The 27,573-nt window shown below is 46.2% G+C and overlaps 1 protein-coding gene across 1 annotated transcript in view; it reads right to left on the reverse strand.

The window, feature by feature from the left end:
* Window positions 1-6,860: 6,860 nt before the first annotated feature.
* The window catches only part of GPC4 (glypican 4), a 103,161-nt gene continuing 82,448 nt past the window's right edge, over window positions 6,861-27,573 (reverse strand). The window contains exons 3-9 of the mRNA XM_032843346.1: window positions 25,192-25,583; window positions 14,499-14,664; window positions 9,653-9,783; window positions 9,378-9,524; window positions 8,474-8,610; window positions 7,662-7,837; window positions 6,861-7,547 (exon numbers count right to left, since the gene is read on the reverse strand). Of these exons, the coding sequence (XP_032699237.1) occupies window positions 7,345-7,547; window positions 7,662-7,837; window positions 8,474-8,610; window positions 9,378-9,524; window positions 9,653-9,783; window positions 14,499-14,664; window positions 25,192-25,583 (1,352 nt within the window). The 3' untranslated portion in view covers window positions 6,861-7,344. The remainder of the gene's footprint in view (window positions 7,548-7,661; window positions 7,838-8,473; window positions 8,611-9,377; window positions 9,525-9,652; window positions 9,784-14,498; window positions 14,665-25,191; window positions 25,584-27,573) is intronic.

Raw genomic sequence — 27,573 nt, forward strand, 5'->3', positions numbered from 1 at the left:
ACATCTAGCCCACCACCGTCCTCAGACCACCTGTCTGCCCTTACCCCTTCAATTCCAGGGCAACCTGTAGCATCCAAAGTGTACTAAGAACCAATAATGGACCCTGCCCACAAGGAACTCCCAGGATCATTCCCTCTCCCCGCTTCCTTTCAAGTCCAGCTAGAGCCCCGTCCCCCCAAAGTCACCTTGTCCCCCACACTGTATGCTGTTCTCCCTTGATCAGCAGGGCAGCCAAGAACTTCTGTATTCACTGGCATGTTTCCTGGATGACTCTCCTGTCCCCGGTGGAATGACGGGCTTCCTGAGAGTGAGGACCCCACTTACATCCTCACTTGTCCTCCCACACAGAGACCAAAGCCAGATGTGTCATAAATGACATTACTGCCAAGGGGACACTTATCGTGATGAGCACTGAGTGGTATATAGAGCCCCTGAATCACTCTATTGCATGCCTGAAATTCCTATGACACTGGACATGACCGATACCGGAATTTTTAAAAATGTTTTAATAATTGTACATTTCTAAATAAATAAATAAATCCTATTACTGCCTCAGATCCCATGTGGTTTTGGCAACCCACACACACACCCGGAGCCAGAGTGACTGCCATTAGTGATCTCTGCTAACCAAGGGCTGGCCTCTTCTGATAATTTCTTCTGTGGAGCGTGTTTCAACAGATCAGGGACCTTTGAATTCTTTGGACATAAATTATAGTTCTCCAAAAAGGAACTTGGACAATGTGCGGCACATAAGGGCCCATCCAGCCCCGAACATGTGGGCCAATGGCCCAAGGGGCAGGTTGAAGAAGAGTAACACCATCTCTGACGGCCACCTCAGGGGCTGCCTGCTTCACCCACAACCACCCGGACCCACCTCTGGAGTCCAGCGACTTTGTTCTCCATCAGCTTGTCACCACCAGCCTTCAGCACCTGTGTTGAACTGATTTCGTAAGTCACTACTCGATTCCCTAGGTACGCATAACATGGTCGCAGACGAGTGACATCCCTTGGCTTTCATCTGGAGGCTGAGTCCATGGTCCCTCCTTGGCTTCCAGGTTTCTTTCTGGACCTTGGATCAAGGTTGAGATCAAACACTAGAGTGTGAGCACCCCTAGGTCAGCACCTGTCCGGTTGTTTTCAGCACATACTACCTGATGGGAACGCCAGTACAGGCATTCAAAGGACAACCAACAAAAGCCTCCAGCTTCCCTCTCTGGGTGGCGAGTCGAATTCTCTTGTCCCTCAAGCACAGGTTTTGGCTTTGGACATGGTCTTTTCCAATGTGCACTGAGACCAGTCCTGAAGAAACACACCTATTGCGACACTGCCTGCGATCTTGGTTTTCTGTGTCCAATTTCTGACCGACACATAACTTTTAAAGTGAAATCCTGTTGAGGATTAAGAAACCCAGATTATACTCACCGGGGGGCATTCATCTCAAGATGTATTTACCCCCTCGCGAAGCTCCAGCTGATTAAGTGGGTATGAATTTTCCATATGTAAACCGTGGCATTTTTCTGAACAGATAGTGTTTGCTTAAGTGTTCAGCTGCAGAGCCCTGCCACACAAGGTCCCAGGAAGCTTTCCTGCAGAGGATGAACAGGGTCGCTTCAGGCCCGTTCTTCCAAGAGTAGCATAGAGGCCACGTGGTCCCTATGCACTATCAACTGAGCTCTTCCTGCTTTCACGCTCACCGGACAGAGAGTCACCGTGTGCAATTAGAAAACCTTTTGGACCAGGTTTGTCTCCAGAAATAAAAAAAAATAATAATGACAAATTTTCAAAATTAAAAAATCAAATAAACAAAGAAGAAAAAGGAAAAGGAAGATTTGTCTCCAGGTAGCCCTTGACTCCTTCACCTGGGCTCAGGTCAACTGGTCAGCCAGAGTTTGCCATGACCTTTAACTTGGCCTTCTGCACGTCCAGGACAGTGCTCACTACAGCATGCCCAACAGGCCTGTCCCTTCCTGAGGACTGTGACAGCAGAGTAAAGGGAAGAGGATAATGGAAGAAAAAGTGGCACTTGGGAAAAAAGGAAAAGAAAAGAAAACAGTCTCTGGTGGCCAGCCAACCTTGGTTTCAAATCTGGTTCTCACATTTCTTACCTGTAGGTCACCCTTGGGAAAGTTACCTAATGTCTTTGAGTCCTTATACTCATGGGCAAAATGGAGCGACTTCTACTGGTGATCATGGATGCGGCCTGGCCTTAGTGGCCTGCACCCGGGTTCATCCTGCTTCACCGTGAATAAACAAGAACTTTTTTTTTTTTTTTACAGTAAATACGTTTAAATAACTTTCTGTTGCTGCGGCCAGAGCTTGTTGCAAATTATTCAGAACTGAAACAAGTTTTTCATTACATTTTAAAAGCGAGATGAAGGCAGGGGCCCTCAAGACCTAGACAGGCAAGTGCAGCGAACGGGTTCAGAGCCCAAGGCCACTGTCCAGAAGATTACCCACCAACCAGCGTTCTTCCTTTGTGGCCGACCTGGCCCCAACTGCCCTGTGTGGGGAGACCCCGAGAACAGTGGGTTACAGTCAGCTTCGGGTTATCAATGTTGGTACAAAAAAGCAAGGCCCAGGCTGTAGTAAACCGAAGCAATTCTATCTGGAATGCATTTTATATGTGCGTGTGTGTAGTTTGTTCTTGGCAGGAGGCTTACCTTCCTAATTATGTTTCCCTTAGGCTATTATTAAAATTAGTCTGCATTCCCCAAGCACACACCACTGACAGCAGGGGGAAGGCAGCCTTTAAGTGAAAGGGTAAGGTCTGCCTGGGATTAAGTGTTTGAAAAGACACAAACCTGGATATAGGTATGTAGGGGTATGCAAGCGCATGCACACACACACACACACACACACACACAGACTCCCAGCTCTGCCTCGTTTAAGAAACACAATAACACAGTTACTACAAAACTTCCCCAGACACCTGAAAACAATACCTTAAAACCCCTTTGAAAAGCACCGTGCACATCACACACGCGTTCCCTTTATTCCTTAACCAGATCGGTCAACTCCCACCAGCTTTTACCTGGCAGGACCGACGCATGAAAACCTTTTTGCTCTTCAACAGCCCTGTGCCTTTGCCCAGGATTCCGGGAAAAGTCAAAAGTAAAATGTGCATTTAACGCCACATGTGGACACTCGTGCTGAGAAGCGGATTCCCCTAGATTTTACCGACTAAAGTGTCTCCGAACACTGATGAATAAAGATTCAACCTAACGTGATGACAGAACTTTGACAATCATTTGCATATTCTAATGGCTCCTTGGCCATCAGACAGCTCCTTCATGGGTGACGGAGATCTATGTATGCATTTCCCTAATATTCTCATCTCCAGCCTGCATGACGCGGCTGTGGCCTCAAGGCCTCTGGGCTTGAGGAAACATTAAGAGAACATTACCCTGGGGGCACCTGGGTGGTATAGTGGGTTAAGCATCCGACTCTTGGTTTCGCCTCATGTCGTGATCAAGGTCCTGATATCGAGCCTGGCACCAGGCTCCTAGCTGGGTGTGGAGTCTGCTTGAAATTCTCTCTCCCTCTCCCTCTGCCCCTCCCACCACAAGCTCTCACTCTCTAAAACCTTAAAAAAAAAAAAAAAGGACTACATTATTCTCCCATCCAAGTACTAACCAGGCCCGACCCTGCTTAGCTTCCGAAATCAGACGAGATCGGGCACGTTCAGGGTGGTAGAGCCATAGGCTGGACTATGTTATTCTAAGGGGAGTCATTCAGTTCAAGGTTTGTTTCTTGAAAACAAATCACCTCCATTCAACTGGGCCAAAATACCGAAAAATCCCAAATGGGGTACCACTGAGCAGCCATGCATTTAAAATGGGACTCCGCATCTTTAGGAATCCCTCAATAATGTAACTGATCTTGAAAACAGGGGGAAATCTCCATTCATATTTGCTTGTATATGTTTAAGGAAACTTTGGAAGATATATATAGGCTTATACATATACATATATGGTTTCTTTCAAATTTTCCATATATATACATACACACATGCACATCAACTAGTAAGTTTAGAGTGTGGGGTAACTGGACAGGTTGGATGTGGGAACAGGAGGAAAACTTTCCCTCTGTATCTTTATGTAGATTTTGGTTTTTAAACCCTGTCATAACATTACCTAATGGAAAGCAAAATTAGACAAGTAAATACTACGTGGATTGGCCTTACTGATGGGCTGGAATTCCTAGATTACCACAGGTTATCTTTCGGGGATTTTGCACCTCTGTAAAGACTTCCAGAAGAAAATAACCAGGAGATTAAAAGTAGAAATTGAACTTGTGCAATAAAGTGTATCCCACAACGCACAGGTGTATTTTCCCCACTAGGTTTGAAGTTGAAAAAAATAGTTCTCGGCCCTTGTTCCCTTATTTCAATGAAGTTGTATTTGGTAGTTGCGCACGTGCACTGACTTCCCACACTTTAGCTCTGCAAGTGGGCACATTCCACAGACACCAAGGGGCAAGCAGAATTTTGCACATCATCATCCACATCTATTTTTATGTCTGTTCTAGAATCACAAATGACAAAATCTTTTTCATGTAAACTGTTAGGTTTCGAACATGCAAGGACCAAAGTTTTTAAATGCATGTCAATTCTTTGTACTTTTGTCTTTTATCAAAAAATAGGTGCTAATTACGGACTGTTTTTGAAATAAAATGTAAATCTGAGAGTCGTTAAAAATGTTTTTTTCTTGAGGTACAGGGTGGTGAAGTGTTGGAAAGAAAAAATAATTTCCAAATGACTTTGTAAAACACAAAGTCACATGCTATTAACAGAGACTTTGGAAAAGGCAGGTCTACCAACAAAGCTTTTATTCTACCTCATACTCTGAACTCTTAAAAGATTTTAGAATATTCAGCTTGCGTTTATTCTTTCTTACGGAGCAGGGGTGGGACAGGGTGCAAGGGTGAGCCTGCCAGCTGTTTAGGAGCCAAGAGTTATCCAGTCAGATCTGAATGGAAAAATCTATGATTTGTTTATTTCATAGTTCAAGTTCAAAAGCAAGAGACAATTTAAATAATAAAAGGGTAACAGGAAAAAATGCAAAGAAAGAAAACAAATCAGTGAGAGTCCAGAAGAACCTTCAAGAATATTTAATTCGGAAAATGTTATTGGTGTAGAGAAGTTGACTGAAAGAAAACAGCTGGGCAGAGTTCAAGGTTTTAAATTAAAAACAACTCACAAGGTCTACGGGGATAACTCTCTGAGCCACATTTTGGAGACCAGATTCATTTCTACCAAGTCGAAGTAATAGCAGTCTAAGCTAAAAAGGAAATTCCTCACAACTGAGGTAGTTACTAAGTATCAGCACATTTTCCAAGTTCTCACAAGGCAGCTTAGCTATTTACAATCCATTTTTCCTCATACATAAATGGAGAACCTTTTCCATTTTAGGTCTTCTGTGATTTGTTAAAAAAAAAAAACAAACACTTATACACACCAGCCAGAATATGCCTATTTTATTAACATCATGCTTTAATAAATAACTGCATACTTCTAATAAAATTAAGCCTCTGTTTACAACAGCCCCCAATATTCCATGTTGACCATTCTTGAAGAATTTGGTGTGAAAAGCTGAATGAAATGTAGACCCTGAGCTATCAAGTGATTATGTTTCAATATAAAAATAGAGAATTAGTCTAACAACTGAAGATTCAACAGGAACACAAACCACCCCTCCGTGGGTGTTAGCTTCTGTGGCGTCGGAGATCTGGCTGCCTAACGCAGGAAGAGACTTGCAGGATCTTTCCTCTTTGAAGACTTTCTGGGAACTCCTTTTTAAAGGGAGCTGTTACATTCTCATGGTTTTATAAGCTGTCATTTGGTAAGGATACAAGGAACGGGGTTGTCTTTGGCCTGGGCCAACAGCTCTGGCCTTTGCCAGATCCCCGTGCCACCTACCCCTCCCCGCCCCACCCCGCCCCCAGATCCATGGCTAAGGGTCACCACTAAGCTATTGTCTTCTGGGCTCAATAGTCCCTCCCGTCCGCCTCTCAACAACGACAACATGTGAAAAAAGCCTGGACACCCAGATGGCCCCAAGCGGACTTTTTGGCTGACAAGGTAGCACATGGCCATGACCCACAGCAAGCCCTTCGCCTTTCTGATCAGATGGGCCTAGGGAAGACAACTCAAGTAGGACGCTTTAGAAACCTTGTTTTACAAAAACGGGGATCCAAAACCAGACGCAAATGCACAGACGAGAAGTTTGCTGGAGGAGTGCTGACAGCTACTTGGGGTGCCCAGACTGTACCCCGGTTCTGGCTGGCCCCCAGAGAGTTCCCTATTCTACACGGTGGGGTGTGAAATCTGGGATGCTGTAACAAGGAGGACCAAATGAGCTTCTTGGTCACTTATTTCTGCCTTCGGGATAGGAAATCAAAGCAGGTCAGTGTGGACATGAAGACCAGCACACAGCGGCTTGCTAACTTGCTTGGATAAGACACAAAAAGACAAAAACCCACCCCCTAACCTATGTGTGAACGTGTGATAACTCAGACATCCTGAACGCCTTCTATATTTCTAGGGAGAGTGTACTGAAAAGGAATCTTCTTCTAAGTGGGTTCTGCTCTAAGTATAAGCGGGTTCAAGAAACGGACCTGTGATCTTAGTTTATGTAATTTAGTTCGACCAAGACGGATATGGTCTACAGTGTCTTCCAGTCCTCGGCTATCAGGGAAGTAGAGCCTTCTTGCATTGATACCTGAATCCAACCTACCAAGTGGCTCAGAAGCCCCCTTGTGCCTTCACATTCTGTCCTAACTTAATAATAAAAAAAAACAAAATCATATCCATTCCTCTCCAGAGAAGGCAACCCATCAACAGGGATAAATGGACATTTTACTGCTTGTTGGGCTTTTTCTTTTAATAAGGTAACATGATAAATAAACCTGCTTCTGTACAGCTATTTAATATTTCAGAAATACGTACATGTTACATGCCAAGAAAGGACCCTGGTTTTCTTGTAAGAAACAAGGTGAGATCATAATCGAAGGAGAAAAAAAAACCCCACAAACAAAAAGAAAAAAAAAAAAAACAAGAGTGATAAAATCACAAATGCACAACTCACTACAGTTCTGTACCTACACTGTTAGCCACGTTTAACATGATTCTGGGGGAGCAGGAACTGCCTTTATACATACAAGTCACTTTTCCCCACAAAACTGAATGAAAACACAAAGTCGGCATTTTTTAAACCAGTGGCCACATAGTAAAAACTGTACATCGTTGTCCATTCATTTAAAAAGCAAAGTCACTAGGATGGTATAAAAGTGATAACCGGTGCCTTTTTAACTTTTTGAAGAGAACTCTTTCTCTACGATTCAGAATTATCTCCACTCTCTCTGCATGACCAGGAGCAAGATGCAGAAGACAGCGAGAAGGTAGGGCTGTGCCCTGGCAAGGCCACCAGCACCGCTGGCCTTATCGTTGGCGCTCTTCCCGGAGTGGTCGGTTGCGTTGTACTCAAACTCCGAAGGGCACTGCTGATACTCACAACCACTTCCACTTCCCTCTCCACTGCTCTCATCACCTAGTTTTAAAAAAAAAAAAAAAAAAAAAAAAGAGGAACAGACATTTCATTCCACTTGTTCTCATCACACAGTGGACGAGAACAAGGTGTAAGTTTCAAACCACAGGTACTTACTGATATCAAAGAAGTCCACATCGTTCCCATTGTAAGCATTCTTCATTTTACTGGTCATAACCCGAAGGGCCATGATCTGGCGAAGGATCAGTATGTCTGGTTTGCTGGTGTCCACCTGGACCTCCGGATTACTGCCCTGGTTGGCTAAGCCATTTCCCGTCACCGCGAACAGGTATCTGAAATGGAAAATGACCCCATTAAGATGATCGGTAAAGCTCAAAGTCGCCGAAGATCAGAGAATTCTGCCTTGATTCTAGTATTCCCACTGAGTGCAGTTCAGGGGAAAGTTGTCCCATTTCTTGTTTCTCCACTTTGATGGGGACGTTTTGGAAAGCTACCCCTTTTAATGGACGTTGGTGGGTCAGAGTCAAGGGCCGATACAGTGGGGACTTAGGAAAGTTACTGGGTATGGAGGGGTGGCTACATAAGACATCACCCAAGAAGAGAATGAGGCCTTTGGGGGAACTGGAGCTTTAGGAGGCCAGACTGGGGGGCTAAGAACCATAGGCATTAAAACCCTGGGAAGATGATGCTACCAGAACCCTGAGTTGCAGTCCTCATGCTGGACCAGAGCCACCATCGCAGACCTCTGGCCCAGTACGCTCCGCAAACAGCCGGGTGCCTTCACAAGGCTTGCGGGGCAAAGCCTGTTCCTTAGAACATCTAGAAGCCAACCATGCTATTGCTACCTACTGTCAAGTACTTCATGATGCCTCCCTCGAGTGACAACTTGAGTGACCCCCATCTGAAAGGCCCGCGAGCCCCCAGGCAGGTGGGAAGGGAGACCGCCACCCCACTTGCCCGTGGCTAACCTGCTCTTGCCTTTCCCGTTCCAGCAATCATCCTCGTTGCCGTTCCCGGCAGCCATCCTTTCATCGCTGCAAACATTGCTGGGCAGAGAGGACCAGAACTTCTTGGCCTGTTTCAGCTTCTCCTTGACATCAGTAACCTCATGGGGGGAGGGGAGGGAAAGAGACCTCTGTAAAAGCACGCAACAGCCTACACATGCGTCTTTTGATCATCTCTAAAGTAGCTCCAGAGCATTCGGCAATTCCTTTTCAACTCGAGTCACAAGAGAAAAATGCAGATCAAATTTATACAGAAAGAACAAACTCACTCCGATGAACTAATGGTTGGAATGCAGGCCCCGAGGGAGCGACCCAGACCCACCGTCCACTCTCCCTCTTCTTCGCAGCTACCGTCTGAGGCCCGCCAGCCTCCAGGCCCCGCGGGATGAGCAGACTTTCCCCTTCTGGCTGCAGCGTCTATACTGTTCCCTCTGTGCAACTGTGAGTGCCTGTCACCACGCCGCTCCCCCAGCCCTTGCCCTGGCGACACGTGGCAAGCAGCTCTCTCCCACCTTCCCGCCATCCCAGCACTCCCCGCACATCCCCTCCGCTCGTGTAGCCGGGGATGCCTGCTTCTCCCGCTGCGCCGGGGGCTTCTTGAGAACGAGGAGGCGTCCCATCGCTCTGCGCCTCCCTCTAACGGGCACAGTGATGGGCGCACAGTAGATGCGCCGCGTTTCCTAACGACGTACGGACTTTATGAGCCAGAAAATGAGAGGCAGATTTATGGACATCCACATGCAATCTGCTTGGAAAGTTTCACCTGAAAGACCCGCACTTGACAGACTTCCAACTAAAACTGCATTTGGAGCAAATGCTTTCGGTTCTTTGTCATTAAACACGCCCGCTCCTGCGCCAAAGTGCTCACCAGTCGGTCCAAACTCGTGCCAGCCGCCGTGGTCGGGCGTTCCTCGGGGTGATACGGTCTGAAGCGAGCGCTGAATGCCCCCTCGGAGATGGAACGGGAGGTCCGGCCAGCCGGGAGGGGTTTGGGGGGCCCACATCCCTGGAAAACCTGCATCAAAACAAACATGGTCACATTAGGGAAGGTGCATCCCAAGCCTGGGGTGGGGGGGGAGGCTGTGAAGAGGGGTTGGAGGGGAGGGCTCTGCCTCTCTTTGCCAGTTATCCTGCCTTCGTTACCTTCTGGGACACTTGCACACTGTTTTCCTGCATATTCATTATAGCGTCGGAAATCTTCACGTCGATGGGATCCATGACCGATTCGATGTTGAAAGGACCCTCGAGCCTCTCTGCCACCATCAGCATCGCGTCTAACAGGACATTTGGGGAAAAACAATACAGCGCCAAAAGTAAACCGTGAGTTCGGCCGTGGGTCATCAGTCTGCTTATCTCACCCCGTCTTGATTTCTGGGGGGGTGGGGGGGGTGTTAGGGAAGAAGGCACGTGTCCTGATCAACTCAGGTTTTTACATCCGTTTCTATTAACACCAAGCTGCATTTAGTCACCGTGTATCACTAGCTCTCCACAAGGTGAAATGGCCAGGTGGATGCTTTATTCCACAGAGAGGAAACCCAATCGGGAACATTCTATTACACTGATTACTCATTCCCTGCGTGTGTCGCTGGCTGTCGCTGTGAGGCTCTGCACTAGCTCCCGCAGACAAACCTGCGGCCGGGGTACAACAACATGCCACTTCTCCCAGTGACTTTCTGGGATCTTTTCATTTAGGTTCCGTTTACAAGACTCAGAAACATAAATCTGTCAAAATCCTGGCATATCATTTGCTTTCTTTCATTTTTTAAATGAAACCCTTTCAGCTCCTTGAGCGCACAGTTGGAAATTACAAATGACAGTGTTCTGAGGAATTCTAATGACTTTTCAAATAATGAAAATTTGAAAGATGCAATTTTGTATTAAGATAAACTTCCCATTTCAAACACAAGGGCCTCGAGTTAAAGCAAAACATGTGCCTCTTTTCATTTGGGTGAGAAGACAACAGAAGACACAGTCCGCAAAAAGCCCATGCTCCCAGTGTGAGTCTTCATTGATGACTCTGCGAGTCACCTTGGCCTTCTGGAGGAGTCTAGAATGTTTTAGTACTTGTTTTTCTGCCGTACATGTTCGTGGGGATCATGAGGCTCAGTACTGTTGCCTGATATTTCCTGGTCAAAATTCGAGGAAACTGGAAATGAGGAAAAGGGTGCTTCACTCTGGACAAGCACTGAACTTTTCCACGTGTCTGCTCTCCTTTCAACTCTGGTGCTTAAGGCCCGGCAGGGAAGGCTCTTTAGGCATAACGTGGGCCTACCATGTTATCCACAGTCTTCAGGTAGGCCGAGGATAGCTCCCAGCAAGGAGGGCTAGTTTCCAGAAGCCTCTATGCCCTTCTCAGAGAGGACTGCAGGCCACCACCATCTTCTACCTCAACTTTCTGGTGCAAAGGACTTTGGGCAGCAGCCTGTCCATGAAAACCAATTTGATCATCAACCTTTTACCTTCCACCTAGAACAGACCCAACACAACATCCGAAGGCATGGGGGTCATATCTCTAAGCTGCAATTCCGATGTCACAAACCACAAGCAGATTTCCCTGAAACGCACTTTTTTTGAAAAGCAGTCACAAATGAAGTTTCAGACTGCATTGTGGTAAGCACCAATAAAGTAACGCTTCCTACCTCTTAGTAAAGGCTGCCGGCATGAACATAGCATCGTACCACAGGGGAAAATGCTTCTGATGGGCTAGCAAAGGGAGACTTTTGTAAACAAGTCAAGCACCGCTTCAACGTGCTCATCATTGTCAAATCGTCAAGGACTGCCACGTACAGAAAGCACATTCTTTGTCGAGGAAGTCGCTTGCTCCAAATAAAAATGTTATGAATAGACAGATAGATAATCAACATCCAAAATGCAGAGGTTTAAGCAAGGGTGGGGGATCCAGTGCATTTTGGAACTACTCATTCCCCTACTGGTGAGGAAAGGCCGCATCACTAACGTGTTTGTGAAAGACTGAAAGGAAACATAAACCCGATTCTTCTGGCTGTTTGGCATCTTTGTCAACTCTGGGAATGGAGGGAAGCCGGGCCTTTGTTGGGGCCGGTGCCATGGCGTCCTGCACGGGGCGGCTGAGGAATGTGCAGAGTGGGCCCCCCCACCCCTGCGGGGGGGAGTCCCGCTTGGCTCTCAGTGCAGCCCTTCCCTACAAGTGGCCAGCCCTGATCAGAAGCCCCGAGGGAGAGCCAAAGATGGTGGGTCCAGGCTAAAGGTCTCTTATTTCTGGGATATCTGACCAGCCCTGCCTCCTGCTGGCAGCCCTGACACCCCAACATCCCAGCACGGAAGTCCTGTGGCCACAACGTGTGACACGAGTCAGGCTGGCTAGGTGTCAGGTGAAGGTTAAGGCAAACCACAGTACGTGACGGAAAGCAAGGTGCAACGGAGCAGCATTTAAGCTTGTCCGGAAACCGACTTTGTCCTGGTGGTGGTGGTGGGGGGGGGTGGGTAGTATTGGGTTGACCTTCTGAGCCGACCTCTTACAAAACCAGGTCCGGGTGTTCCAACTGTTTGGATCCATCTGGAACAAGGCTGGTAGCAATTCAAGAGAGGGAAAGGAGGACACAGCAGCAAGAAGGCAGATGTGGAAAACTGAGCCTGTCTCTTTGGGGGCCTGGTCCAGCCACAGGCTTTTGGCACTCAGGCTATGGGCACCAGGTCATCCCCATTCGTCCACAGAGAATCCCCTTCACACCAGGCAAACTGAATCCTTTAGCGCTGTGCTGCCAGGACTCACAAACCCCCATCTTCAGGCTCACGACCCACTGGGAAAACAAAAGGCAGTTTCCCAACTTAACCCCAAGATCTGATTTTAAAGAAGTTGGGGGAAAAGCCCATCACCATTCGTTAACTGCAGTCGTTTAAAGGGGAAAGAAAAATCCTTTGCGAAGGAAAAAAAAAAAAAGAACTTAGAGCAAAGGCATGTAAATTGGGACTGAATTCTACAACCACAGAGCAAATTAAACCCTGGTGAAAATTCATAAAAAAAGCACTGGGGATTAACAAAGTCTGTTACCCCTGGCCTGTGAGATCAGCTTATGGGACAGAAAGAATAAAATACCCATTAAAAATTAAGTTTAGATACAATTATATACCTCATCCCTCCAAGGAGGATCATTTCAAAGAACTGAGGAAAATGGATTCAGAAATCCTATCAATTTCCACTCGGGTTTAATTCTGTTTCTTGAAAGAACAAACGTAGTTTTTTAAATTCTCAACAAGAACAACCACCGCAACTCACTCCTCCTTGCTTGAAAACATTAATTAAGCGAGCCACAGTGCAGTTTTGATTTGACGTGGATCTGCAAACTCTTTGGAAAAATGTTAAAAAAAAAAAAAAGAGCGTGAGAGAATTTGTATTTTAATACAATGAGTTACAGTTTCTGCCAGACACGTTGGAACAAGAGAACAGTGTAAGGGACACAGCCCTCTGCACCTCACTCGTGACCGGTCTGTAGAAAGGCTGGCAAAACTCGAGGGCTGTCACTCTGCACTGTTTGTAGTATATGGCGAATTATCCTCCTTTGCCCGGAGAACGAGTACAGTAGATGCTATAAAGTTAAAAGGCGAACCAACATTTACAGAATTTAGCAGAAGGGAACTTCAAATTTGGCATCTGGGTTGTGAGGGGTGAGGGTCGGATTGAAAATTGAAAATTGAAACATCAACTTCTGATCTGGAAATGCCATGAGCTTTTATTTCCCGGGGTGAGGGATGGGGGGAGGGAGGGAATGATTTTAAAGCCACAATTTCTCCCATGGCTTCCTTCTGGGCACGTTGGGCCATCCATGCAAGAGCCTCTGCTGCCTCTGGCTACCCTTTCACAGGTCTTCTCACTTAGAGCTATTTAGGCTACAATTGTGTTGAAGTGCTTAATATTCATGTGTCTCTCCCCCCCACCCGCCCCGTCAGTGTTCTCAAGAATCTGTTGGAGCCAATTTATTGATGCATTTTCAAACAGAGTTAATATGGTAATTAGCTCTCATGCAGACTAAAAAATAAAAAACCACCTCTCCCGAGTCCAATCCCTTGACCGAAAGGTGCCAGCAAATTGCACACATGTTCCCATGATGCAAACAAGGAAGTGAAAAACAGGTGCTTCTAAAGCCACTTATGTTCTGCAATTACACAAACATGACTGGGCGCTGGAGGAAGAGCCGAGTCTGTTTTGTGAGCCGTTGGATTGTGTGTGCGCATGCACGTGTGTGTGTGTGTGTGTGTGTGTGCGCGCGCGCGCGCATATGGCGCCACTAACACAGAGGACCAGGAGCCCCCATGCCCGTCACGGATCTTTCAGGACTAAGCTGTGCGTTAATGGCACATCAACGAACTCAATGGCCGGACCTATAAACAATCCTTAAAATTGTCCTTTCCCACTGATGCTGATGAATCCTCTTGGAAAGTGGGCAACCCGCTTACACAACTGTTTGGATTCCAGATGTCAGGGAGCTGTGAGGATGCTCACCTCTAAGATGACTAGAGCAAAGGGGCCTCCGTGCTCACTAGAGCACTCGGGTTACTGTGAAATCCTCTGTAGAAAGAGAACCCCTAGATTCCCCCCGAGTCAGGTTTCACTTGGTTCAAACATCCAACGGGCATCGGGCCACTATATAGAAGGTTCAGTCCCAGGGTGACAGGTGATTTCAAAGTTTAGTCAGTAACGGCCATACTCCAGCATTTATAGGGACACAAGCCTATGATGCGTAACTAAAACAGACCTTCCGGGGAGGAAATGCCAAAAAGTCACATTCTCTGATACCTTGGTATTTGCTAGGTCCGAGGTCTTCTGTACCAGCACCATCAGTTCAAGGGAACACTTACCTGTAGAATGGTGCAAACTCTAAGTACACTTAGAACTCTGGCATCCCATAAATAAGGCACAGAAGAACTTTCATGGATGATAATTACAAAATTCCCCGTGCCCGGAAGCTGAGCTCTCTCTGGCGACACAACTCCCTCCCTCACTCTCACTCACCTATGAAATTGTTCCATTCAAAATCAAGATCGCCTTGGTTGGCCAGGCAGCCTCTCATGATGTTGGAGCAGTAGTTGTAACACGGCTTCACACTCACAAGCCCCTGGCAGTGGGAGCAGTAGGTCATCTTGAGCAAGGCCTGGGTACACTGGGCTGTGGGATTGACCTAGTTTAGGGGAAGACAAATACAGTGGTGAGGCAGCAGTAACAGATGACCTTGAAGGTGTGGCCATGAATTCGACTTAAGAATGAGTTGGGATGGATAACACCAAGCAGGCCTGGCCTGTTACTTGTAAGAGGCAGATTAGAGAGAAGGAAAGGGTATGCTAGGAAGAAGGTGGGTGGGGAGAGAGGGAAGAACACCACTCGACCGTTAATAAACCAGGGGCACACACTTCACACCCCCGAGGCACCCATGCTCCCTCCATCCGCTCTCTCACGCACGTTCACTCTCACTCATTTTATGTGGCTCAATTGTTCTCAAGTCCTCGTACACACACGGCTCCAGGATCAGGCAGGAGACACAGGAGGAGAGACGACCTTCTCCTGCCCACCGTGCATGGCCTGCTATGGCCTCTACCACCAGCGTCTGCCTTAGACACTTAGCCCCCCCGCATCGAGGTGTAGCAGGGTCCCTAGTGTGTGCTCCTTTCAGTACCAGTAGCTGTGCTGAAGGCAAAACTCAATGTCTTCTGTGGGCAAGAACGTGAATATAGGGCGCCGGGGTGGCTCAGTGGGTTAAGCCTGCCTTCAGCTCAGGTAATGATCTCAGGGTCCTGGGATCAAGCCCCATGTCGGGCTCTCTGCTCAGTGGGGAGCCTCTTTGCCCCCCACCCCCGACTTCCTTCCTCTCTGCCTACTTATGATCTCTGTCAAATAAATAAAATCTTTTTTTTTTTTAAAAAGAACATGAATACACTTAAACTTGGTCTGAGGTGAAGGCCTTCTGAGGCCTGGGAACAGTAAAGCAGAGTGCTCAGGCAAGGCTCAATGGAAGAGAGGAGACTTCGGTTACACTGGGGAGAAAGGGTTGGGTTTAACTGGCCAGCTGAAGGGAGACCACCACCACCAGGGAGAAGGCCAAGTTGGCTGGGTTGGCTGCCCAGGAAGGACTGTGTGCGTGGCCAGAACTGAAAGGCACATGAAGACCAGCCAGAAACAGATACTATTGGGCAGTTCACGAGGAGGGGAAGCAACAAGGGTAAAAGTGGTACTGGCCACCCTCCACAGAGAAAGGAGGCTTCTTGTCCTCTTCCACTTCTCTCCAGAGACACTGTCTGAGGCACACAGGTGCGCAGGCCACCTACCCTGCATCTTCATCAGTGCTTACAAAGGACAGTGGCTGGCCATCACGCACCGGCAGCTAGCCCGGGGTTCCCGCCGGCCTGTTCTTCCCGCCCCGCCCTCTGCTTACCCAGTCGCTATCAGAGGATTAGTGCATTCCCCTCCTATCAGTATCCACCAAGGTCCTGAGCAAACTTCTGAAAGCAGATACCGGGCAGGGAACAGATGCTGGAATGAACTACACCTGCCGTGAAGCGTGACTTGGGACACCGCTTATCAACACTACCCTTCCCAACAGGAACAAGGGATTAGAACTGTCAGGAGGAAACCTGAACACTATGGGCTCCTATCTGATGGATGGACACACACACACACACACACACACACACCCCGCCTCTTATCCCCACCAGAACGCTGGCCTGAAGCGGGCGGGGCAGGAGCCTCCAACAGCGAGGAGCTAATTGTGTAGGTCAAAGTCAACATCCCCTCCCAAGAAGGACCACTTTGCTGCTGCAGTTTGAACCCAGGCCCAATGAGTCTTTTCATTGTGCTTTAATGGGCAGTGAAATCTTGGCTACCTGATACCCTGGGGGGATGGCCAGTCTGGAGGGCTAGATTTTCTGGATAACTAAAAGTTCACTCTTTCAAGGTCACCAATAGTTAGGACTTCAACACCTGCCCGTCCCACCCCCTCCGTTTACAGAGGAGCACACAAGCCTGGAGGGAGGAGGTGATTGGAAAAGCACAGGAGCACAGAAGTCAGGGTTGGAAGGGGCCCTAGAGGTCACACCGAATGACTCTCACATTTAAGAGATGAGAAAAGTGAGGCCACACCTTTCCCAGACAGATCACGTTTCCCTGCCTTCTTCAGCACAGGCTGTGAAACTCTCATCTTGGGCACACTTGTCTTCCCCTCCATTGCTAGGGTTCGGTTCCACATTGACCATACCGCTAACTGGCTGGATTTCAGAGAGGTGAAGAGTTAGCGGGTAAACGCCTACGAGAAATGGGAGAAGAGCCCGTGGCATCTGTTGGATACTCTTGCTTCAGCAGAAACCATGCCCCGCCACGGAAACATGCACAAAGCTCAAGTGTCAACAACTAGTCACTGAGCACCTATCTCGTGTTGGGGATTATTCTGGAATGTACTTGTGATTAGGTAGCAAGCAGGAATCTCTGTATTAGAGCAGGGAACCTGCTCTCGAAAGCACACATTCCAAAATGGTATGGGCCTGTAGGAAATAAGCAAAAAATCTAAAATCGTGATAGTTTTATTCAACAAATGCGCCACTCCCCCCTCCTACCCAACCCCCCACCCCGGCTTTCTTTTCTTAACTCTTCATGGTCCGCTTTATTCTTTGTTCCACTCTAAGTCAAATCTGTGTTGCAGCAGGCCCAGTCTACTACACAGGTTGGTGTCTGCTCAAGGTTTAAAGACCGGGACCAAACAAAATGACACAGTAGAGTTTTATTAAAGGAAGATTATGAAACTGGGTTTGGCGGACAGTTTCCACTTTGTTCGCTGGCTAAGTACTGGCTCATGCTCTGCATGTGACCGGTTGTCTAACTACTAAAAACGATCATGAAGAACTCAGCTATAACATGTTATGGAAATACTAAATGCCGGAACTGAGAAGAGAGATGGGCAAGTTCTAAGAAAACAGCGATGGGCAAGGACATGCACAATACCCAGCTGGAGAAAATTAGACTCAAGTCTTTGGCCTCAGGACCACTACCTACAGCACTATGCATGACTTCACATTATTCAGATTGGGAAACAAGACCCTTGTGTGGGAATGAGGCTCTGGTACAGAGAAGCATCATGGTTTTTGTTAGTTTTTTAAATTTCATTAGAGAGAAACAGAGAGCAAGCATAAGTAAGTGGAAGGGGCAGAGGGAAAGAGAGAAGCAGGCTCCCCACTCAACTGACTGAGCCATCCAGGTGCCCCTCGAGAATGATTTTAACACAGTCAGGAAATGGAAAGGAACAGGGGTCCCCTGTGATGTTCGCCCCCAAGATTTACCAATAACGTGACCACCCCCCAGGCCTTAGGTCTAGGTCCCCACTCTCATGGACCCAGCCAAGCTCAGGATGGCAAACCCAGGATGCCAAGGACCACTTCTCCCTTTTGGCTCTGGAGTACCCAGTAGAGAAACAAAATGGTTGCTTATCTTTTGGAATCCTCAAGGGCTTCATTCTGGGGCTTTATTTATTTTGAATAGAAACTCAAGTTCAGGGGCACCTGGGTGGCTCAGTCAGTTGAGCATCTATCTGCCTTCGGCTCAGTTCATGAGCCCAGGGTCCTGGGATCGAGCCCTACGTCAGGCTCTCTGCTCAGAGGGAACTCTGCTTCTCCCTCTGCCTCTGTCTCTCCTCCCACTTGTTTGCAAGCTCTCTCTCAAATAAATACAAACCCTTAAAAAATTAGAAATTAAAAAAAAAGAAACTAAAATTCATTCACATTTCACTCCCTCGTAAGCCTCAAAATCAATTGTTAGAGGCCCTAAATAAGTTACTAAAGTACATTTAAGTGGGGACCCAAGTCCAAGTGGTAGATCCTGCACGTGGGGATTAACACGAGGGGCAACTATACTCCAAGGTCGCCTTTTAATCGTCAGTTATATATTGATGCTCTGTGGCTCAACATGCCGCTTAAAATGTTCAACATAATTATTCCTTTGCGCCACAGCTCTTGACTAACATTTGAGGTCTTCCCTCTGTTTAGAAGCCTCTGTTGAGCCCCAATGCCAGTAGGATTGGGAGTGAGGGGGGGTTATGAGTGCTTTGCTAAAAGGCACATGTTTCAGACCTCTCTTACAGAGTAGTTATTTCTCTAAATGACATTTAGAAACAAAGGGTGCAAAACTGTACTGTACACTCCTCCCTTCCCCCTTTGAACCACTAACACAAAGAATGGATCCATGGTCTCAGGAAAAAATGTTTATTTTGCTTCTATGGTTTCATGATCATGAAGAATCTTCATGTCAAAACCAAAGAGAAGGATATTCTACGTCAGAATTGCCGGTCTACTGAGAGCTTTTATTGATTTTATTGATATATATATCAATAAAATCAATTGTAAGCTAACTTACTATGTGCCAGGTTCTAAGTACTTTGCATGTATCAACTCATTTAAGTTTGCATGTATTAACTCATGTATTAACTCCTTTAAGCCTCCCGATAATCATATGAGAGGCATAATATTTCATTTCACACATGAGAAAGCAGGGGTCAAAAGAGATTAAGGGACTCACAGAAGATCTTCAAGGGCAGGGCCAAGATTTGAATGTGGCCATTTTGGTTCTAGAGCCCACGCACTCGGCTTCCTTGATGTGCATCAGAATGGCTTCCTTGAGTAACTGCACTTCAGGAACAATGAAAAGAAACTCGAGGGCAGCACATGGAACCTGGTCCTTCTCTGTACGGACCCAGACCTAGCACAGGGGAACCACACACAGCGAACGCTCAGCTATGAGGCTGGATGGTTTTCTGGCAAAAATTTGCAGTTTTCAAATTTAGTGACCAAATGAAATCATTTTTATGTTGGAGGGCAAGTTAGGATTCACCCACATGGCAGATGTGCTTGACTAGACCCCTTGGATGAGATGACATACTGTTTAATGAACAACAAGGACTTACTCAGCCAATGCTCTATCTTCACAATGGGTCAAGATACCACAGGGGCGAGGAAAAAAATATATATATGTATACCACCGACCGGCTCCTGCTCACAGAGAATTCAAAAGCTCCAGTAAACACTGCTGCCCAGGGAGAAAAAAAAGAGCTCACTTAGACAAACAAAAATGCCAGCAAACAGTACACCAATATTTTGAAAGAATTGGGGCTAAATGTAGCAGAGGTGATTAATTTCTATTAAAAAGTGGGATGTTATGTAAGAAAAGGGGTTTGACATTATTTATGTAAGAATGAGGTGGTCTGACTTGTTTAGTTTGGGGGGACAGTACGGTAGAAATGGGATATCCTCTGGACTCAATACTCCTCTATGTCCTCAAATCAAAATCTATCTGAGTTACTGACCCATAATGACAAGATATTAACAGCCAATCTCCAAGTCTTATAATAAAATCCTACAAGACTGATCAAGGTCCTTCTAAACATTGAAGTGCATGAGGATTTTAGGAGGCTGTCTATGTTTCACGGTTAAAAAAAAGTCAGTAGGAGTGTGGGGAGAGCGGGGGGAAGAATCCTCATTTCCCATTTGTAAGACACTCATTCCTGCCCCCCCAATAGACATCTGCACACCATTTCTGCTATAAAAAGCCTCTGCAGAAAAGTCTCCTTCCCTGCAAAGACTTTTAATATAGATTGAGCCTTTCTACTCAATAACCTGCATTTTCCAACCACCACATTAAAAACTACTACAAGCGGCCTGGAAAAGGAAAACTGCTGGAGAAGACCTCTTCGTGCAGCCTGGATTTCATTTTGGTAATTCCGAACGAGCCTTAAGCCACACTGCACAGTGATGGCAGTCAACACGCTGCACTCAAGTTAAAAACACATTTCCTTTTAGTTTATTCCAGTCCCTTACATACATTTGCTGCAACATTTTTTTGGTCTGCAAAGCCAATCGCACCAAACAAACAAAAAAGACCTAGATTTTATCTGTTGCTTGGTAACATAAGCACCCAATAAAAATAAGGGGAAATATTTCCCAAAATTATGGGGAAAAAAAAAGATAGGGAACCCAAACATGCTGTGAGATGTGATGAGTTTATTCAACAACTTCCTAGGGTTTTTTTTTTAAGATTGTCTTTATTTATTTGAGAGAGAGAGAGAGAGAGAGATAGAGAGCAAGCGAGCAGGCAGAGGAAGAGGGAGAAGCAGGTTTCCCACTGACCAGGGAGCCCGAAGCGGGGCTCGATCCCAGGACCCTGGGATCCTGACCTGAGCCGAAGGCAGATGCTTAACCAGATGCTTAACTGACTGAGCCAGCCATGTGCCCCAACAAATTCCCAGTTTGAATTCACTGCACACACACGAAGAAAGAAGGATGAGATGTTCCTAGTGCCCTGATAACAGAATTTTAAAGACAGAACAAAATATATGGAACAAACCAGGGCCCATTCAGGAGTATTTGTCCATGTGCTGTAGATAAAACAGAAGCATCCTTATATTAACCTCCCTGCAGAGATTTTTGTCCTGAGAGCACGCTGTCTCAAGTCCTTAACCCCTTGCACAGGTTCCTGCCATACCCCACTTGCTCCCCCACTATGAGTTAGAGTCCCACCTTCCTCTTCTGGTTAAGGTTGTGAGTGTAAACAAATATTCAGGGTTGAAGAAGTGTCTACACCCAGCGTCTTAAAAGCTTTTTGGACAGAACTTTATTACAATTTACATTTATAATGATGCAGGAAATGGCAAAATAACTTGTGCAGTACTCTTGTATGTGTTGGGGCACTGTGAACAGACGGGATCAAAGGGCGGGTGGTGGGAGGAATGGAAATTGTTCTCGAGGCAGGACAATCATTTAGACATCACAATGGTAAGGAACTGCTTTCTAATTATAGCCCCTGGAGTTTGGGGTGGGGGTGTAGACATAGTCCCATTATGTCAGTGTTAATTGAAACCATGAGAATGCAACTCTCTTTGGCACGGGAGCTATTCATTTTCATGGTGCATGGAACCACTCGTGCATTCTTCAAAGACCACAACAGACTTCACCCTTCCAGGCAAAACTGCTGCTAGAGCAGGTAAATAAGCAATGCATCATGAACCATGACAAATAACGAAGGGCTAAGTCATACAGAGACGTATAGTGCCAGGGTGCTCGTGAGCCATTTGTTGCTCATTAAAGGGACTCTTCTGCAGTTGCAATGGCAAAGCTCAGTGGAGTAAGCTGCAGTCACTCCACGTTTGGGCCCAAAAAATCTGAAGCAAGGCAAGGATACTTGGACTGAGCCATGACTTTCCCTTGAAGTTAAGCTTAGCTTACTGGTGCTGATGGCCTTTAAAAGGCTTAGTGATAATCAAGTCATTGCTCAGCATTTAACTACAGCCCTTGTGTGGCAAAAGTAATCTGGAAAAACAGGGCATCCACTTCCAAAGAGAAAGTGGGAACATGTTTAAGTATGCGGTAACTAACCCAAGACCCCAGTGCTTCTCATACTTGACTTTCAGAGACATCTTCGTAGATGAGGTGGGTGAGGTGACGGTCTTTAATGTTCTCCATTCTGAGTGGTCTTTTCCATGCCCAAGGTAAAAGAAGGAATGTCTAGTTCTTGTGTTGCTCTAGTCCCACCTGCAGACAACCCTTGGACAGCAACTGCAGACTTTGTTTCCAACATGTACAACTTGAAATAAGGTTTTGATAGTCGGATCATTTACTGTCTTCCCCATACCACTGTATCTTAACTTAAAATCTATTTGGTAGTCATACTCCAGAAATTAACGTTAATAAGTATTTCCTCAAATATCCAAGTGTTCCTTACATAATTCTAGACAGAAACATTGCATAGATGAGAAATTTTTCAATAATTTGTGTTTTAACTCCTTTAGAAATTGACCTGATGCCTGAGTATCTTATCCTTGTGTCATTTAGATAGCATGACCCAACTTAGTTGGACGGTTTGATTTCAAATCAGTCCTTAAGTCTAGAAGAAGCTCAGTAGGGAAGCAAAACAGTACTAAAAAGTTTCCAGTTATAAATTCAACTTTTCAAGTAGACACAAAAGAGTATTTTTAACTAAACAATTGGCAAGCAATGTTTACTCAAAGTAAATTAAGCCTTATACCTTGTATTCATTGTATTCTCATATAACTATGCAAACATCTCTTACGCCGATATTAGAAAATACAATGAACATAGACTACAGATTAATTCTGAAGCAAATTTAGGGTTATATTTAGAAAGGAACTTTCTCAAACAACTTAACAATACTAAGGTACACAGGAAATCTCTTGCTAAAAAAGAAAAAAAAAATTCATACCAGAAAAAACACCAGAAATTGTGACTCTTTTGTTCTGAGTCACATACTCTTTATTGTATAGTTAAGAGGGTTTGAATCTTATATACAAAAGCCAATCTTATGGATTTCCCACCATGAATTCTGAGAACCATGTCAAGAAGAATGGGACACGGGGAAGCCACAACTGCTCCCTTCTCCCTACCCTGGGAGGTGGGGTAGGATGGACAACAGCAAGCCTTCTAAGCCCTTGACTTTCTAAATCTGCAGTGAGGGGACCTGAGTGGCTCGGTTGGTTGAGTGACTGTCTTTGGCTCAGGTCATGATCCTGGAGTCCCAGGCTCCCTGCTCAGCAGGGGGTCTGCTTCTCCCTCTGACCTTCCACCTCTCATGCTCGCTCTCTCATTCTCTCTCTCAAATAAATAAAATCTTTAAAAAATAAAATAAAAATAAATAAATCTGCAACGAAGGGTCTCTAAATCACTTCCTTGTTTCATCTACTGCCTTCCACCATGAGCTGGAGTTTCTGGAACCTCAGCTCTCTGAAGTGGGGCTCCCACCTAGCAAAGTGAAGTGAACCAGACTTCTGCTGGCTTGGTCTCCTCTTCCCAAGAACTGAAAGAGGGATGGCTAATGGAAAGCAACCATTTTTTAGATGCTTGCAAAGGACGTTCTACTTCATGCCTTTCTCTTTGGCTCAAGTGTCTGTGCGCGCGCGCAGACAGACACACACACACACACACACACACTCTCTCTCTCTCTCTCTCTCTCTCTCTCATTCAAAGCACACAGCCCTGCCTCCCTGTCTGTTCAGCTGAGGATGAACACAAGGACTTGTTGGTTAGGTGAGCTACCATGTAAATAACTGCCTTGTTTCAGGGCTCTGAGATGAGCATCTGGAGGATTCCTAATGATTGCTGAGGTTGGCCGAAGTTCAGGAATCAGATTATTCCTTTAATTATAACCGTCACCCTGCTCAACTAGCTCTCACCCACCATTTATAAGGAGAGTATCTGGAAGAAAAGGAGTCAACAAGAACATGTTGGAAAGAACTGCCGTTCCCTGAGAGTTCAGGTGCCTGGAGAGGAGAATGAAGGCGACCAATCAGCTAAGCCTCCTTTCTCACCCAGTCCTGGGATGGAACATCCTAGAAACACCTACATCTGATGGTACACAGTTCTTTAGAATCTCACCTTCACTGGACTAATCTCAAAGTTTCCTCTCTAACTAGGGTAACCCGGAAGCCTGGTCTGCTCAAGGCAGCCCTGGTTGCCTCAAACTTAGCGGTACATGCTGTCTGGGTGGGACTGCTAATAAGCACCTCACGGCTTGCTCGGCAGGGAGCCTGCTTCTCCCTCTACCTCTGCCTGCCACTCTGTCTGCCTGTGCTTGCTCTCTCGCTCTCTCTGACAAATAAATAAAATCTTAAAAAAAAATAACATCTTAAAAACAAAACAAAATAAACCCTCTACTTTGAAAAGCGAGAAAAACAAAGCTTCTCTGGTGCAGCAAGGAGGGAAAGGCACAGAGGCGGAGTCTCCGTTCCAGGAAGGCTCCATCCGTCTCCCTTGCCTCTCACCTCTGGAAGGAGGCCCCTGAACGACCTCCTTAGCTGGCTTCAGAGAACACTGTCCAGTTCTTTTACTTTACAAATGAGGGAAATGTGCCTCATTGCACCTGCTCTTGCCTACACAGTACGATTTCATTCTGTCCATTGGTAACCTTTTATATAAACAAAGCTGCAAGTCAAGAGCACGGGGCACCCACTAACTGTCATAAAAAGCTCTGCCTTCTAAAGAGTGCTAGGTACACCTTAAAACAAGGAAACCCATACTAACGCATGTTCAATACAGCTCTAGACTGTAAGGCGGGGGCCCCAAACCCAGTCACTCAAAGCAAACAAACAAACACGGAGCCGGCCTGCTTCTTTCTCTGGAGGGGAAAGAGAACAGGAGCTGAAGAGCATGGCCATGCTAAACCCACTTTGGAAAATTAAGATTCCAAAATGAATATGCATTCTGCTTCCAAGAATGGCTACCAGAGAAAGCACTGGAAAGACTGACGTTATGGGATGGTGTTCATCACAGCACGGTCCCTAACTCCAGGATGTACCTGTATCAGAACAAAGTGTGTGAGGGAAAGGCCAAGAGAAAGAAGAGAGCAGAATAGGAGAAAATGGTTATCCAGCCCATGGAATTCTATTGATTTTCCAACCTCCCAAACTTTCTCTTTTTAGACTTATTTATTTGAGAGAGAGACAAAGAGAGAGCACAAGCAAGACGGACAAAGAAGGGAGAGAACCCCGTGCAGACTCCCCACTGAGCGTGGAGCCCGACCCAGGGCTCCAACCTGCGGCCCGGAGAGCATGACCTGAGCCAAAATCAAGAGTCTGACGCCCAACCGAATGCACCCCCTTAGCACCCTCCAAACTTTCTTTTGAAATGAAACAACAGAAACAAAGGCGTGGGATGCAGAGAGCACTTACCACGGAGACTTTGCTCACTACGTCTCTCGCGACTGCTAAGCCTTGAGCAAAAGTACGGGCGGCAACAAACGCACGCGTAACCTGCAGCTTCAGTTTCCGAGGGACGTCTCCAAAGGGCTTCAGCTGCTCCGTGTACTTGCTCACGCACTCCAGATACTCGTCTGTGAAGTGGTACTGGGAGTTCACCAGGCGGAACATCCGCTCCAGAAGGCGAGCCCAGAAGTCACTTAGCATTTCTTCCAGGTTCACGCTTCCCGCCACGTAGTAGCGCTTCAGCTCTCCGAAGAGATCTTTAAATAGCTCAGAATTTTGCATGTATAAGCGGCCATAGGTCTTCACGAACATGTCATTCAGGGATTTCTCTGCATTTTCCAGTAGTTCTTTGAAGAATTCTAAAGACAAAAGAAAAAAAAAGGAAGAAAAGATTTTCAGTAATTAAGTAACAAAGTGTTTTTCAGGTCAGTTTGAAAGCTGGGGGAAAAAATGACGAAATTGGAAAACACACTCATATATAAGGTGGATTTCTTTTCATGTCAGTAAAAGGAAATCCAGGTCACAAGCCACAAAGTCATGTACACGTGTTTACACCTAAGAGAGGGGAAAATATTTTAGACCAACAACTTCTCAGGAATCAATATAAAATACACACACATGCATGTATGTACACACACACGCACACACACACACACACACACACACACACATCTCTCGTTCAGTCACAAGGTAAATAAAGAGCTGGATAAAAATGGGTACATGAGATCTAAAACATGAGGCCTGCCAGAACTTTCTACAGCAAGAATCGAAACCAAAGCTAACGATGCCTCCTAACTGAAACCTGACACCCGGACAGGTATTTTCAAAACATGTTGTTTTACTCGGACCCATTTTTTTTTTCTTTTCTCCTTACATCTACGTGACATGCAAGAACACTGCCTAGTACATGCTGGAGGCCAAGAAACATAATGAAATACCACAAAAGCTAGTGCTGAGGTTTTCTGAAAAGAAGTTCTCAGGTGTTCCCTGTGACATTAGCACAAATTGGGGTAACCAAGTTGAACATGGGTTCTTAAAGGATTTCTATGGTAACATCATGAGATTCTTTGTTGGGGGGAGAGGGGAAAAAGGGGGGGGAGAGGGGAGAGGAGGGAGAGAGACACGCAACATGAAATCTGTGGTTGAGTCATGTATTTACAGGCAACAGGAAAATAACGGAGAAAAATACGTAAGAATACCTGGTTATTCCACATTTACTTTCTGGCCTAAATGCTGAAAGATTTTAATCTCTTAAGTACAAAGGGCAAATTAGGTTTTCCTGAAGCTTTTGTGAGGCAGTTCAAAGAAGGAAAGAGCTAATGGTGTATCTGTAACAATCATTCTTAATGAATCTGTGGCTGGTATAAAAATAAACACTTCAAGATATTAAGTTTACAAGCAGGGAATGTAATAAATACTAAAGCGAAATATAAGGACCGCATTAAGAAAGTGCCTCCAAGAGAACATGGAGTAGAAGAAAAAATCTGGTGCCTCCTTTGAAGCCAGAAGAACATTAGCAATCTTCTCGAAATGCAATAGCATGGCAAAGCCATTATCCATTATCTTCTCATGTCCGGCAGGCAAATGAGAGGCTGAAAACTACTTTCCAGTAGTCTCTCAAAACTTGCACTGGAAACACTGTAAGCCTTTTGGAAGGGGTGTGGGTGACTCTGCGTACTTCCAAGAGCTTCCATACTTGTGCCCCCAGCTCATTACCACATGGTGACTTGAGACCGCAAGGCCACCGTCTTCTGGGTTCCAGCTTCCCAAACTATGTGTGTTTTGTCTGTGGGTATTTCTGTGGGGAGAAGGGCTCTTTCCTTTCCCTTTGGTTGAAGTTTCACTTGTTTTGTATTTCCTGGGCGCTCTTCAAGGAGGAGAGAAGAAATGGATTCCCTCTGAAGAGCTAAAAAAGGGGGGCGGGGAGGCGGGGACCTGAGGAGAGGCCCGCAAGTCAAGTCAACTCCTCTCCTCCATTACCAGCACAGCCTGGTGTTTTTACCCAAGGTCGCTCCCTGGAAGACCAGAAAGTACGCAAGGAGCTAGGGGAACCATATGAAAAGCATTACTCAAATCAGGTGCCTGAGAGGCCTCTAATTCTCTCCAGAATCCCAAGTGATTCTCAAGTGCGGTCCCAAGACAGGCCACCAGCAACACCACATCAGCAGGGCCCTTGTTAGGAATGCAAGTTCTTGGGCCCCACCCTAAACCCACCAGATCAGAGACCCCGGGCGTGGAGCCCAGCCATCTAGGATTCCGGTTCCCCTAATGTTTGAGAACTGTTGTTCTAGCCAAGGAAACATGTCCCATTTCACCCCTCAACAGTAATCAGCACCAGCTCGGGGCTGT

Source organism: Lontra canadensis, unplaced genomic scaffold, assembly GCF_010015895.1.
Source record: "Lontra canadensis isolate GAN:19392208 unplaced genomic scaffold, GSC_riverotter_1.0 scaffold138, whole genome shotgun sequence".
NCBI classification, from domain to species: Eukaryota; Metazoa; Chordata; class Mammalia; order Carnivora; family Mustelidae; genus Lontra; species Lontra canadensis.